General features: G+C 42.1%; 3 protein-coding genes across 3 annotated transcripts; 1 reads left to right on the top strand and 2 right to left on the bottom strand.

The window, feature by feature from the left end:
* The first annotated feature begins 4,785 nt into the window (after positions 1–4,785).
* zgc:136439 (uncharacterized protein LOC678627 homolog) lies at positions 4,786–8,282 on the top strand. Its single transcript, XM_041950560.1, has 8 exons — positions 4,786–5,303; positions 5,732–5,821; positions 6,041–6,120; positions 6,211–6,326; positions 6,457–6,554; positions 7,530–7,598; positions 7,692–7,750; positions 7,966–8,282. The coding sequence occupies exons 1-8, from the start codon at positions 5,112–5,114 to the stop codon at positions 8,084–8,086; spliced, it is 825 nt and encodes a 274-aa protein (XP_041806494.1). The 5' UTR covers positions 4,786–5,111; the 3' UTR covers positions 8,087–8,282.
* Positions 8,099–10,939, bottom strand: asnsd1 (asparagine synthetase domain containing 1). The gene is made up of 3 exons (XM_041950559.1): positions 9,533–10,939; positions 9,128–9,309; positions 8,099–8,534 (listed from the first exon to the last, which is right to left on the bottom strand). Exons 1-3 carry the CDS (start codon positions 10,937–10,939, stop codon positions 8,288–8,290), a joined length of 1,836 nt encoding a protein of 611 aa, XP_041806493.1. The 3' UTR covers positions 8,099–8,287.
* On the bottom strand, positions 10,867–11,802 carry LOC121615989 (ASNSD1 upstream open reading frame protein-like). Its single transcript, XM_041950561.1, has 4 exons — positions 11,646–11,802; positions 11,362–11,415; positions 11,156–11,231; positions 10,867–11,000 (listed from the first exon to the last, which is right to left on the bottom strand). Exons 1-4 carry the CDS (start codon positions 11,703–11,705, stop codon positions 10,960–10,962), a joined length of 231 nt encoding a protein of 76 aa, XP_041806495.1. The 5' UTR covers positions 11,706–11,802; the 3' UTR covers positions 10,867–10,959.
* Positions 11,803–15,157: the final 3,355 nt, after the last annotated feature.

Below are 15,157 nucleotides of genomic sequence, written 5' to 3'. Positions count from 1 at the left end.
AGAACAAAGACAAGAAACAAACTTACAGGGACTGAAACAAAGGACAAAGGCAAACCAAGGAGACATACACATGAAACACGACACGGACGTGAACAAAGTTAACACAGCACAGAAACACTTACGTGAAACCAGACTTGGACATGACAAAGAAACAACACAACAAACACTCACTATGGGACTATGGCAAGAATTTCAACAATAACGCAGACTATGACTTTGACTATAGTTTCTCAGACAACGACCCGACAAGGACAAAGGGAAGACATGGACTTAAATACACTAGGGGCAAACACTAATGACGCACAGGTGGAAACGATCAGACAATCACACGGGAGGGAAAACACAGGAAGTAAAGTAACAAAAAGACACATAACATGAACCTTCAAAATAAAACAGGAAGTAACCAAAACCAGGCAAAGACAAGACACAATGGGGAACTTCACAAAATACAAACAAGACAGGGCAAGGGTACAGACTAAGACAATACAGAACTCTAACATAAAACATGGCATGACTATGAAGACATTAGGGATAACACAGACTAGAGAAACGAACAAGAACTAAGAAAACACTACAATGAACACTTACAAACTGAATAAGGCAAAAGAACAACAAGAGAACACTAAACAAAACCGACGTGCAAGGCACGGGTCATGACAACCTTCAGCTTCGTTTGTGTTCTGCCTGTGAGTCCTGAAGCCCTGAAAGACCTACGGGCTTATCAAAGTTGCTCCAACCTATTTCCCACACAGGCATCAATATGCTTTGCCTTCTGCACAAATGATACTGTACTTTAATTAACTTTATTTTGAATATAATAAAATCAACAAGTCTTAAATAAAATTGACAATATTGAAAATGTAAGACCCACTTTCCTATGTTAAGCTACATCCATCATTTTCCAGAGAGGTTGTGAATAAACTGTTTTAACTCTTCTTTAATTCTGTGTTTCTATCATGACTGCTTTGTATCTACAGTGTGTTTGTGAAATCAACATTGTCTCATATCTTTTAGTAGATTATTGTGTTTAAATAGAGAAACAACGCACTTTCTTCACTGTCTGTAATCCCAACAAGGCAGTTGACAACCATCAGGGAAATCTCATAACACACTGGAGACAAGAGTTCCCAGGATAAAGCAGAAGTACTAAATGGGAATAAATGTCGGCATGAATATTTCACCAATGTCGTTTTTAAGCAAGAGAAGATGAATTTAGGCAAATTAGATAAGAAAAGCATTTTTGAGGTTGAACCGAACATGTTGAGCACAGACACAGCCAGAGTCTTTGACGTGCCACAGTCCTCGGACAGGACAGCCAACATGTGCTCAGGCTTTCAGCACCGCGGACAGCAGGAGGTTGTCTGTTTAGTGTGGTGGTGACGGCACAGATTACATTCTTTTGCAACATTTGGGATACATTAAAAAAAATGCAAGTCATACTTGAATCTCTGGTCTCAAAGAGACATCTCTATTCTTGGCAGAATTTTCCTCACAAAAATGGAATGTCTCTCGAGATTCATTTACCCAGCCTCTCACTCACTCACTCTCACTCTCCAAAAGTGCAATAAAATCTATAAACCAGGCTAATTTTAATTACATTTGGAAAAGGAAAACACACTACATTAAAAAAGGAATCATAATTCAAGACTATGAGGAAGGAGGCCTAAAAGCCATCGATATATAGAAAGTATCAATGGCACTACTAAAATTAACTGGCTAAGATCATTATTAAAGAATGAAAACAGCCTTTGGTTTCACATTCCACACCATATTTTCACGAAATTAGGAGGCATCAATCTTCTCCTCAGGAGTGACTATGACTTAAACAAGCTCCCCATCAAACTATCAGCCTTTCATAGACAGGTCTTACAATATTGGAAAATGATTTACAAACATAACTATAGCCCTCATAACACCCCTATATGGAACTGCAGGTAGATTTTATTTAAGAATAAATCACTTTTCTACAAGGTTTGGTTACAGAAAGGTATATGGTCGGTGATGCATCTATTAGATAGTACAGGGAACCTTGACTTGATTTATTGGCTATCTCCTAAATTCTCCAACCTCTCTAGTCTCTCCATAGAAAATGTTTTATTTGGTTTACCAGTGAAGAACACGATGCATGAAATGGCCATCAACACTATCATCATCCAAGGAAAATTCTTCATACATAAAAACAAATTCAGAAAAAGCAAACCAAATTTCTATGTTTTCCATAAAGAGCTCTGTCACTACCCCGTAAACTAATGCAAGGAAAATGGACCGAATTTTATAAAGTGCATACATTTTATCTACCCATTCACATACACTAATATATTTGGGAGACAAATATCATCAAAAACAACGTATGTAACTTTAAATGTGATGATTAGCAATGTTTACTCCTTATCTATTTAGGACATGGGTAAGCACCAAACCAACGCATGTAATTTTCTCATGATTTTATGATTTACTGGTACCAATGTAGGTAGCACTGTTATTGTGACGATAAATATTGAAATATTTATATTAAACATCTGTGTTTAAAATAACCAGATCCTGAAACGCAGACCTTACAGGTGGGTTTTCTGAATAAAGAGCACAAACACTGATTTTTATTTTATTAATCATTTTGATATTCAGTGATAAATATATATATGAACACACACACACACACACACATATATATATATATATATATATATATATATATATATATATACATATATACATATATATATACATACATACAGACACACACACACACACACACACATATATACACTGCTCAAAAAAATAAAGGGAACACTTGAACAACACAATGTAACTCCAAGTCAATCACACTTCTGTGAAATTAAACTGTCCACTTAGGAAGCAACACTGATTGACAATCAATTTCACATGCTGTTATGTAAATGGAATAGACAACAGGTAGAATTATAGGCAATTACCAAGACACCTCCAATAAAGGAGTGGTTCTGCAGGTGGGACCACAGACCACTTCTCAGTTCCTATGCCTTCTGGCTGATGTTTTGGTCACTTTTGAATGCTGGCGGTGCTTTCACTTTAGTGGTAGCATGAGACGGAGTCTACAACCCACAGGAGTGGCTCAGGTAGTGCAGCTCATCCAGGATGGCACATCATTGCGAGCTGTGGCCAGAAGGTTTGCTGTGTCTGTCAGCATAGTGTCAGAGCATGGAGGCGCTACCAGGAGACAAGCCAGTACATCAGGAGATGTGGAGGAGGCCGTAGGAGGGCAACAAACCAGCAGCAGGACCGCTACCTCCGCCTTTGTGCAAGGAGGAAGAGGAGGAGCACTGCCAGAGCCCTGCAAAATGACCTCCTGCAGGCCACAAATGTGCATGTGTCTGCTCAAACAGTCAGAAACAGACTCCATGAGGGTGGTATGAGGGCCTGACGTCCACAGGTGGGGGTTGTGCTTACAGCCCACACCATGCAGGACATTTGGCATTTGCCAGAGAACACCAAGATTGGCAAATTGGAGCCCTGTGCTCTTCACAGATAAAAGCAGGTTCACACTGAGCACATGTGATAGACGTGACAGAGTCTGGAGACTTCCTGGAGAACGTTCTGTTGCCTGCAACATCCTCCAGCATGACTGGTTTGGCAGTGGGTCAGTAATGGTGTGGGGTGGCATTTCTTTGGGGGGCCGCACAGCCCTCCATGTGCTCGCCAGAGGTAGCCTGACTGCCATTAGGTACAGAGATGAGATCCTCAGACCCCCCGTGAGACAATATGCTCGTGCGGTTGGCCCTGGGTTCCTCCTAATGCAAGACAATGCTAGACCTCATGTGGCTGGAGTGTGTCAGCAGTCCCTGAAAGACGAAGGCATTGATGCTATGGACTGGCTCGCCCGTTCCCCAGACCTGAATCTAACAGAGCACATGTGGGACATCATGTCTCACTCAATCCACCAACACCACGTTGCACCACAGATCTCTCAGGAGACCATCCGCCACCACTCAGGAGCACGCCCACCTCCCGCCGCCCTCAATGGACGCCTCTTCCCGTTGAACAGGTGGTCATTTTCTGCCCTGAGCTCTATCAGCCTCGGTGTGTCTTCTGTCAATGAGACACATTTCAGATTTGTCAGTGAAGAGAAACCTACAAGCCATGAAATACATTATTTCACTCAGATAACACCCAGAACAAGAGACGAGAAGCTGATGCGTTAGTGTTGGTGAGATTTATAACATAACAAAACAGGTTGTAGATAAAAGACTGCTAAGTGGAGACAAAACTGGAGACAGATGTTTTAATATATGAGGCTGAACGCAGAAATCAGCTGCTGCGGGACTTTTATCCATCAGTACAACAAAATAACAGCGGTAAACGTCTCTCTCGGGTCTGGGATGTCCCGTCACTTCTCCACATTTGACATGATTTCTCTGATCTATCTGTAAAGAAATAAGTTTTCCTGCCCGCCGGCCTGCGCAGTGAGAGGCGGTTGCTAAGCAACGTACGTGTTTACTTTCAGAGCCGCTGCGCAGTGAGAGCGGCGACAGACGAGACTAGGATCATTTTTTTGTTCACATAAGCTAAGATTACTTGATTGAAACATGACGTCCTCGTGTTCTTGTATTATTGCTCTTTGGAGAACGTATCGTTCTGTTAGGCTCATCTGAATTTCAGCCATTCATTGCAGGATACTTACACTAGCGAACTTTCTCCTCCACCTCGTTCAAACGTGACAGCTGTGGGGGGAAGTCTTCATACCGTTCAGTTGACAGACTTCCGGGTAGGATGCAATCATGTATCCTCGCTCATGGCTCCCCCGAGATCCCTCCTCGCTCCTCGATCTTCGCTCCTCCGAGCCGCAATACGCGCTTTGGGACGGCCGACTAGATGGCGGACCAGGAGTACTTCCGGTTCGAGCGAGGATCGAGGAGCGAAGACACGACATTTTTGAGAAATGAGATGCACCCCGACACTGCTTACTGACTCGACTTTTGACCCTTGGCCGGACGGCTAATCTCGCGAGAGGAGTCTCGGAGTTTCGTCGAATGTGTTCAAACTGACTGTCTTGCCCTTCACCGCTTTATAACCGTCAAAATTTCAGTATTTCACCAGCAACAAGTGAGCGGCGTTTATCCCGGTTCAGGGCTTAAATGAAAGCTGTAATTCTCGCCGCCGGGTACGGAACCAGGCTCCAGAGGGATGTGGTGGCCGACCGCAGCGGGAGGTTCGCTCACCTGGCCGGCACTGCCAAGCCGCTGCTGCCCGTGGGACGGTGCGCCTTGATATCCCACTGGGTCCATTCACTGACCGCCTCTGGCTGCGTGGACTGCGTTTATGTCGTCGTAAGTGTCTACTTTATGTAGTCTTATACTTTATTTGACTGTTTTCATTCTGTCCTACTGTTTACGCATGTTCATATTTAATTTCAGAGGGAAATAACATACTTTTGACTCAACTATATGACTAATAGTTTCTAGTGTCTTTGCATATTAAGATTCAACATACAACACACTGATGCACGTGCATCAATAATAATAATGATAATAATCCAGTAATGTGTAATACAAGCATGATACTCTGCACAATGACTACTTTTGGATACTCTGAGTACATTTTGCATCCAAATTTTCATGATTATTTTTGTTATTGTTTGCAGCAGGGACCAGGGCTGATGTTTTAGTTGTAGTCCAAGTGTGAGTTTCATCCCTGATATAAAAGTCTAAACCTGAACTGAGAATGAATGTCCCGCTCCCTCTTCTCCTCGCCACAGACCAATGCTCTTTATCATGCTGCATTTGAGGAGTGGGCATCACATTTCACAAATGTCAAGATTCTCAGCGATCAGACAAGAAGCAATGAGGTAAATGCAGCTTTGCAGCAATTGTTTCTGAAATGTTTTGGCCCTTAGAGACTTTTCATAACATCCTCTGGCTCAGTAACCCAGGATCATGTCACATAATGGAAGCATGTGCTCTCCTGAATTTTCCTTGAGCAAGTCAGTAATGCACTTAAGCTCAGTAAGGCATTGTCTTTTTAGTGATTGAACCTCTAAATCCACCTAACTTTCTGATTCCACCAGGGCCGCCTTGGTGCTGTGGCCTGTCTGCAACTTGCAGTGAAGCACTTCGAGATCAATGACCACGTCTTGGCAATCGGGGGGTAAGTTTACTGAGTTAACATTATCGATACTACCATGCACAGTTGTTACAGCTGTGAAATCAACTTGACACACCTCACCATCCTCAACAGTGACACCCTCTTCAAAGAAGATTTCAGCCTCAGTAAAGTAAAAGAGAGGTTTTCTGACCTCCAAGCAAAGTGCGAGGACAGCTGCCTGGTGCTGTCGTACCAGTGCAAAGACGAGGGTGAGTTCTTCAGGTAGCCATACTGAAGAAATGAGGCTGTAAGAGGCAGCTTATGGAAGCTGTGAGGGAAAGGGGTGAGCATGGCTTTGACTCACGCTCACAATTAATTGTGTATTGTGTGTCTGTACAGAAACTCATAAATACGGGATACTGGAAGTAGACAGTGATCTTCGCGTCCTCTGTATGAAGGAGAAACCTCTTCCTTCCGAGACAAAGTCGAGGAGAGCAGTAAGTCCATCATAAACACTGAACATAGCCTGCCGATAATGTCCCATAATGCCCGTCCACATGGAAGTCCTGTGGAAAAAGGTGACAGCCACCTGAGATAGTACGTATATTCTTGAGAAGAGTGGCTCTGTCCCTGTAGTGCTGTCAGTATTAGGACATTGATACATATTTTGTCATCTCATTACTTCACTTCATTCTTCAGGTTAAAGTCCTGACTCTCAGCTTTAATTGGAGGGTGTTTACATCCACATCATTTACAGTGTTTGTCTTGACTAGTTTTGCACTGAAGATAACAGCTTAATGTACTACTGAACTGAAGACAGTCTGAATCATTGCTGAGCGTCAGCCTATGTGAACTGTGACACGGTCATTTACTGCTGTACATAAACTGTGATGCGTTTACTATATGCACTTGTGCATTTGAACTGTGTTGCGTTCACTTACTGACACTTACACATACTGACGTTCAATTCAACGGTGACGCGTTCACTTGCTGATTTCCACCTCTAGTGAGCACAGGAATCTCATCGTCTTCATTTCAAATGAAGCTGTGTCACTGTTCTAAAAGTCTGACTGCACTGTAGGTAAAAATGCATCACATCATGACAATGAACAGGCCCTGAGATTAAAGTCAAGTGTCTAAAAGCAAATGTTTTAGTATGCACTGTGTACAAAGAAAACACTATGTAATCAAAATACTGGAGCTGGGCCCTACATCACTCATCAGCTATCACTGTAATATAATGACATGCTTTTTAGTATAACAAATAGTCATTTTTATATAGCAATACAAAAAAATAACTTCATGACAGGGTATCAAATACATATGTTTCCATATTTAGTCAGTGTGACATATATCAAGATGTGATGGTTACTGGTATTTTCATATGGCACCCAACATGTACAGTGTATATATTTTATGCTGCCTATCAAACTTTCAGGCGACATCCAGCTAATACATTCATTGTTTTTCAGTGTCCCTGTTTCTATGTGTTTTCAAAGAAAAGCCTTCCTCTGTTGGATACCTTCATGGAAGAGAAGAAGGTAAATGTAATAATTGAAAGTCCTACACGTGATGTGAATTAAGAGTAAATTATGTGTTTCTTAACTTCACTAAGTACAATTTTTTTTCTGCAGGAGGCGCCTATTGAAGAGAAAGATGCTCCAGGAAACTTTGTGTCTTGGCTCATTCAGAGGTAATTTCTGCTGGTCCAGGTTTTGTTCAGCAGTGTTATCCAAATATTTTAATGCTGCTTTGTGACGAGCAGCTGGTCTTCTTTCATTTGACTTGGATTCATTTGGGTGTCTCTTACATTTTGTTAATACTCAGCGAAAACAAATACACTTTTAAAATCAATTTGTTGTGTTTCTTCATAAATTTGAGTTTTTCGTGTTTTGTTTCTTCTTTCAGAAAGCCAGTTTACATTCATCAGATTTCCGGGCGCTTCGATGTTGGAAACCTGCCTTCTTATATCGAATGTGACCTTTACTTCAGAGAAAAACTTAAAGATGTTGAGTCTTATATGGTGTAGAGAAAACAGAAATGGACAAAAACACCATATTTATTGTGCCGTGTTAAAAAAAGTATCCAAGACAAACACACACAAAAGTTTTAAATCTTAGCCTATTTCGAGCACCTGTCACATCTGTAACAGTAAATCAAGAATCTTAACTGTAAATATGCCATTTTATAACTTTTTTTTTTCCATTAAAATGATTTTTATATGATTTGTCTACCCAGTGAGAAGTCGTGTGCATTTGTCAGAGGCTTTTTCATGTTTGTCCTCCATCTTTGCGATGCGGGAGCCAAACTGCATGGCTCTCTTGGGCAGGACGGCTGATTGGCCGAGGCCCAGCTGCTTCGCTGTCAGTCTCAGGAGGAGTTTCTCCCCGACACCTCGAGGAAGTGACAGATCTGCCTTCTCCCACATGGGCAGAGAATTCAAGTAGCTCACCACGTCCTCGTCCAAGTAGGGAAATCTGCAGCACCAGAGTTACATCGGTTAGATACTCTAACCTGAACATTGGATGTAGATGGACTCACATCTTTGAAATGTCTGATTTAAAACATATCTTTCCATAAACAATATCAATGTGAACTTTCCACAGAACACACTGTCAACAGAGCTGAGACAGGTCTAATCAGGCACAGGACGTGGAAACTGTGGGTGAACCATGGCTGTGAGGGTCTTAAAGTAAATACTGCTTATCTGACTTGAATAGAAATAAAAGATGTAATTTACATCTTGCAGCCTTGGAAGAGAAAAGTTGAATCCCAAAACTTCATTTTCACTGCTTATATTAGACTAAAGACACCACTTTGTACCTCAAGAGGTGTTAGTCAGCTCAGGGCCACTGGCTGCATGGCTAAGTGAGCTAACTAGTTAACAGCAGTTAGCCACAACACAGTGAGCAGCAGTTAGCTGTTGCTCTGCTGAGATGCTGCCCCCTATTTGTTTGGAGAGATCTTGATCAGATGGCCGACCAAATACCTTTTGAGTTTTCTGTTGAACAGAGAAAATATGCGGTCAAGCTATGCTCTGGTAAGATGGGTAAATAGATGCCACACTCACCGTGCCTCTTTGCCATGGTCTCCTATGACTCTGTCATCTCTGCCCAAATTCCTGGAAGAGATCCTGCCCAGCTCCATGGCCAGTTCCTGGATCAGTCCCTCATGTCCAGACATCTTAAACCGGACTCTGTGTCTGGAGTAACCTGCTAGCTGCTCATCTGCTCCAATTCCTGTCAAAATAACCTGCAGACACGAAGTAGCAACACAGAAAAGCAGGTCAGTGTGATTGTTGAGTCTTAATTGCAATTTATTTTTGGATAATTTTGTGTTTTTTTGTGACTTATATTATCATCAATCAGGGCCCCACTGTTTATCCCACAGTTCTCACACTAGTGTAACAGCCCAGAGGACAGAGCTCAGAACTATACGTTCCTGGAGAGTCTAAAGTCTGATGTTTGTACTTCACCTTTGCTGATGATGTGAAGGGCCTCTGGTCACTGTCCTCCGTGATAAACCCTGTCCCTCGTGCTGCAAACCACACAGCACATCCAATGCTGTCATCGAGCACCGTATCCAGTGGGTGCACCAAATGACAGATGCGCTCCTCACGCATCTGCTGAAGCTCCTCCTGCGTTACATTTATTTCAACAAAATTCCATCTTCTTTCAGGGTTCAAGTCTTGTAATTCCTTGAGGCCAGCTCTTCCAGTTATTCTGTCTGGAACATCAAAGGGGCTGAATGTTCGTGAATCAGCTCCATCAGTCTTGGGATCTGTGGGCTTATTTTTGTGTTTTCTGGGTTTCTTTGCAGACTCTTTCTGCTTCTTTGGCTCCTGTTGTTTAAACGCTACATTGAGAAGGTCTATTGGTTGATGAGCAGGTATGTGACGGTCAGCAAAGGCAGCCAGGATCATTGAATCAATGCCTCCTGAAAAAAGAATAGCAACACTCGCCTGGTTATTAGCAGGAGGGGAATTCTCTTGTACCCTGAAAGGCAGCGACTGAACACGTCGCCTTACTGCCTCACTGAGAACACTGATAAGATGGTTCACTTCATCATTTTTCTCTTTGCTTGCAAGCAGCTGCTCCAGATCCTTAACACATGATTGTGAATTTGGATGAATTTCTTTCTCATTTAATGACTTTGGGATGGATATATTAAGAGGGCACACAGGTGAGGCGAGTACAAGGCCAGACTGGTTCATCACAGCAGTGCAGCCGCCAGGGACGGACTCCAACATAGTTTCATAGCAGCTCGAGACATCATTTCCTCCATGAGCCCAAGGATAAACCTCAAACATCACAGAGCCGGCTTCTGAAACTGCCTTCAGGTCAATCCTGTACACACCAACTGCTGGGACTTCTTGCCAAGAAGGCTGATCTGGTCCAGAACTGTGGGCTGCCACTGAAGTCAGGGTCAAGGTGTTGACCTCTGCATCAAATTTCCATAACAAACTCCGCCTACCAAAGAAGTCTCTCCCAAACCAGAGGTAATCTCCAGCCTTTTGGTAGTAAACCAACCCCCACGGTCCCTGTACAGTGGACAGTACTGACAGAATCTCTGAAGGGCTGTTGCAGGATGATAGCCGCTGAGAGAGAACAGCAGTGTCATTTTCTTCTGGCATCACTGGCAGACCCCCAAAAATCTCCCCGTTCCACTCCAGGACATTTCCAGAACTGTCTTGAACTGGCTGAGATGTAAGGAGGCCTCTCATGTGAAGAACATGTGCAGAGAATAAACACTGATAGCAGGCACCTCTAACTGTGAGATCCTGGCTCAAGTTGGGCCCTCTTCTCTTCAAATGTTCATGAACTGTTTTGTCCCACTCAAACAGAGACGGTGACAGACTCAACAGACAAAAGATGCCGCACATTGTTGTGGTTAAGTTCAGCTTCACATATCCTGCAGTTCCTTCTTTAAGTTATCCAGATCCCCTGGAGACAGAAAGTATCACCTATTACGTTCATCTGCCACATGATACTATATGATCAAATTATATTTATATTGTTGTTGGGTCATGAGAGATAGACACCATTTAGCTTATCTGGTACAATTATGTTAATTCACACGTTTACAGCTTTCAACTTACGTTTGCATGAACTCAGTGTTTGACTTCTGTCTGCTAGGAAGAATATGTTACTGTTCCTCTGCTGGATGTAAACTTTCTAGGGGACAAAAAAACAACAAATTGTGCTCAATACATACGAAAATACACATGTACACATTTAAATAAATGAATAAACAAATACGTCAATTTCAGGTAGACTTTGGCTCCTTTAACTCTAAGTTACTCACTCTGCTTTTCTTCAAATTGGAAAGCTCGTCCACTACAACCTTCTGCTCCTTGATCTGTAAGTTAGCGACACGAATTATTTCAGTGACCCGATAAAATGAAAATTCTTCAGCCAACAACTCAAAATTCCTAAGAGCCAAATAGCTAATGGGAAGGAAGCAGAGTCCGTATATTTGAATATAAACGTAGATATATTTATACCCAACTTTCAGATATGCTGCGTGTTAACCAGCTAGCTAATGTTTGTGGCTACATTACATTAGCAACACGTTGTGGCTAACGTTACCTTTTTGTTCAGTTCCTCCTTCACAGCAGACTGTCCTTCAGAATTATCGTTGGAAGACATTTTGGTCAGAATAAAGGTAGATAAACACAGTTAAAATTTTTCATTAATGTTGTACCAGCTAACTAACTTCAGTGTAAACTCATTTTCAGCAGCTTTGAAAGCTTTTCCGGTTGCGAAGGTCTGAACGGTTTAGACGTTACTGCCCCCTGGAGGTGGGCGGTTGACATATACTTTTTTTTTTTAGATTATTATTCTGTTCTATTATTAGAGATTCTGCGTGTAAAACTGTTCCCCTTTTCCCCAGGTTGAAGTATATACTAAAAGAGCTAACTGTAACTATTTAAAAAGAGGACAATTTTCTCAAGCCATAAAGGAACAATTACTCCTTCACTTTATCACAAGCATTCACAACATTCAATGCATTTATTTAACTTTTATGCACTCAGAATCCAAGTCATTCGTTCATTCATTTCTATACCTGCTTGATCATGTTCAGGATCACAATGGAGGGATGGATGCTATCCCAATATGCAGCGGGTGAGAGGCTCTATACACCATGGACAGGCCGCCTGTCTGTCATAGGGCTAACACTCACTGTAAATAGATACAGGCAGGCTTTTTAGCTGAGGCAGAAACACACAAGGACCTTCCTGCTGTGACTGAGCTGCCATATGTCAAGCCTCCAGTAAACAACATTTGGCTTGTTCCAGTCACTTCAAATCATATGAATCTAGTCCCTGTGTTGTTTCCACCAAGGTGGGAAATTAACTCAGATGATGGAGAGAGAAATAAGGAAATTAATCCTCTTGTGGTCACAGGAGTATCACAAGGCTGGATAGGAACTAAAAATCTGGAATCAACTGCAGAGATCACTGATGTAATTAGAGTTGTTTCAAAAACTCTTTCATGTGACACATAAATTAAGTCAGATTTTGTTCTGGCCTGCCTACATTATTTTGTTATTGTCTTCTTTTTATTTGAGATAGAAAGAACACTACACAAAAATGATGACATAAAATCAGACGTATATTTGAGCATGCTGACGTCAGCATGCCAACATTTTCACTATAGTTACAAAATGCTGATATTAAGCATAATGTTCATGTTCTCCGTCTTAGTTATGCTAACATTTGCTAATTAGTACTAAACACAAACTACAGCTGATGCTGATCGAAATGCTGTTATTTGTCACAGATATTTTGTGAAAGCAAAGAACTGGACCAGTTAAAATCTTGACCTGGTGATGGCGCTAGAGGAAAAGTCAGAGGATGATCAGAGTCAGTTGGAGTCATCCTCTGGTGACAATGACTGTCTGTACCAAAAACTCATTGCAGTCCTTTGGATCCATTGTTGAGTCTGGACCAAAGTGGTGGACCAACATGACTGGGATTCAAACCAGCAACCTTCCAGTCACATGTGGTTCAGCTACATAAAAGAGATATCCTTCTTGACCTGAGATCCAGTGGCCTGGCAGCGGTCAATAACCGGTAAGAGAAATTACCATGGATGATGCAAATGTTGATCTTCCTCCAGCAGGCCGGTCAAGCACCTTTCAGAGTGTGTGACAGACAAACACACCTGTCTGAGGTCTCACGTTGGTTTGCTGCCCAGTGGGCTGCAATGTTATATTGATCTGAAACAGCTGTCAGATGTTTACTGTTTCATTCCCTGGAAACAAGGGCTGTCATTTTGGAGAAGGTGGCCAGACAGTGACCTTTGATGTTTATCGTTCTCTGGTAGAGCTGTCAGGCACACATCAAAGTCTTAGGTCCCGGGCAGCCGTAGAAATCCACAGAAACAATAAGACCGCAACACTGTTATGTTCCAAAAATGGCCATAGGTAATAATTATGATCATTGTTTCTGGTATCCTTTGGTCACTGAGATGGCTGGTATTGGTGGCTGGATTTTGGGAAGACCTCATGAGCACAGCCTGAATATCAATGAAACTGCTGAACCAGGGAAGCTGTACTGTAATACCTTTCAGCTCTGTTGCAACAAGGTACAAGAGCTCAGCACAAAAAAGAACAGAAGCCCTGCATGAAAAAGAGATGAATAATCTGATCCAGCCTCACGCACACCGTCCTTCAGGTGAGATTTCACATCCTTCCTCCACCTCTATCTCTTCTTTAGCTGTGGCTTGTGAGTGTCAGGCAGCGTACGGCCACAGCAGGCAAGTCATTCTCGTATTTTTGTCCTGGAAGTACAAATTTAGCCGACGTAAACACAGCTTGTTGTTCCACAGCCGGGCTTGAAAAGGGATTCCTTCAGGGACAGGCATACCTGCAGGTCACATGACCGCAAAATGACACAGCAGCTGTCTGACCGCTGATGACAGGTACCTGAGCCTGGCTGACACACCGACCCACTAATAGTGTGGCTGGTAATCTGTTTGTACCAGCTCAATGTGTGCAGACTTTCAAACGGTTGTGTGATCCTTGAATAGATCACAAAGGGAAAGAAGTGTCTATTGTCATCGTTTGGCTCAAAATATGGGCTTATGTTCTGTGTTAGTGTCAGTTTTGCTCCCTCATGCGATGAGATGGCACAGAGTAGGCCTACATGTTGCCCTGGGCAGAAACTAGTGCTTTGTGTATTTTTTTAACATCTGCATGTCTAAAAATAACAAGATTTATTAGTAGCCTAGCAGCAGTATTCATTATCTTACACAACCACCCAAAGTGCTGGTTGACTGGAAGAGGTAGCTTTTGATAACTTGATGAAGCTGAAATAGAAAAGGCTTTGAAATAATAGTTTTTTGGCAAATAATTTTAATTGCCTTTTACAAAGAGTCAGATTAGAAGATTGATACCATTTTCAAGCCTGTACACTAACCATGAGGCTCTAGCCATCACCTGGTTATCTTAGCTTAGCATAAAGAATGGAAACAGGGGGGAACAGCTAGCCTGGCTTTGTCCTGAGGTTACAAAATCCAACTATCAGCGGCAACCCCTCTAAAGCTCACTGATTGTTTGTTTAATATGTATAAAAACAATAAAAGCAATAGGTTGTGGTTTTATGGGGGGTTATGCAACAGATTATTTCCTGGCATGGTGCAATAACCTCCCGGAGTCTCCGCTGATATGTTGTTTAAAAACTATGCATAACATAAATTGTCCTTTTCAGAACAGATTAAACAAACAAGATGTAACATATTAATCAAGGAGCTTTAAAGGTGCTTCCAGGTGGATTTGATTACCTTCTGGCTGTAGCTCATATTTAATAGACAGACACAACTCAGAGCAAAGAGGGAATGGATGTATTCTCCAAAATGATTACCTTACGCTTTAGTTCATCACTTCACACATCAGCATGTTTACATTCTGAGGCTAAAATCTTTTACATATTTGAATTTGCATGCATGAGAAAGCAGCACAAGCTTTCCACGCTGCACCTGTTGCTGTGATTCCTGCTTAAAACACTGGGGACTGGTTTCTAAATCAAACTCATATTTTACAGCATGAAACAACATGGCTGGATGTAATAATAAATGTTTAGTGGACTGCACTGAAA

Source organism: Chelmon rostratus, chromosome 13, assembly GCF_017976325.1.
Source record: "Chelmon rostratus isolate fCheRos1 chromosome 13, fCheRos1.pri, whole genome shotgun sequence".
NCBI classification, from domain to species: domain Eukaryota; kingdom Metazoa; phylum Chordata; class Actinopteri; order Chaetodontiformes; family Chaetodontidae; genus Chelmon; species Chelmon rostratus.
The sequence above is the reverse complement of the archived record's forward strand: the minus strand, read 5'-3'. Positions and strand labels throughout refer to the sequence as shown.

What these genes read in the sequence shown, in the direction of transcription:
- zgc:136439 (XM_041950560.1), top strand. Translation starts at nt 5,112, where the DNA reads ATGAAAGCTGTAATTCTCGCCGCCGGGTACGGAACCAGGCTCCAGAGG. An exon ending in CACGTCTTGGCAATCGGGGG is followed by an intron (nt 6,121 to 6,210) that starts GTAAGTTTACTG and finishes CATCCTCAACAG; the next exon opens with TGACACCCTCTTCAAAGAAG. An exon ending in GTACCAGTGCAAAGACGAGG is followed by an intron (nt 6,327 to 6,456) that starts GTGAGTTCTTCA and finishes GTGTCTGTACAG; the next exon opens with AAACTCATAAATACGGGATA.
- asnsd1 (XM_041950559.1), bottom strand. Translation starts at nt 10,939, where the DNA reads ATGTGCGGCATCTTTTGTCTGTTGAGTCTGTCACCGTCTCTGTTTGAG. An exon ending in CCTTCACATCATCAGCAAAG is followed by an intron (nt 9,310 to 9,532) that starts GTGAAGTACAAA and finishes TCGTGTCTGCAG; the next exon opens with GTTATTTTGACAGGAATTGG. An exon ending in GACCATGGCAAAGAGGCACG is followed by an intron (nt 8,535 to 9,127) that starts GTGAGTGTGGCA and finishes CTGGTGCTGCAG; the next exon opens with ATTTCCCTACTTGGACGAGG.
- LOC121615989 (XM_041950561.1), bottom strand. Translation starts at nt 11,705, where the DNA reads ATGTCTTCCAACGATAATTCTGAAGGACAGTCTGCTGTGAAGGAGGAA. An exon ending in AGGAGGAACTGAACAAAAAG is followed by an intron (nt 11,416 to 11,645) that starts GTAACGTTAGCC and finishes GCTAACTTACAG; the next exon opens with ATCAAGGAGCAGAAGGTTGT. An exon ending in CCAATTTGAAGAAAAGCAGA is followed by an intron (nt 11,232 to 11,361) that starts GTGAGTAACTTA and finishes TTTGTCCCCTAG; the next exon opens with AAAGTTTACATCCAGCAGAG.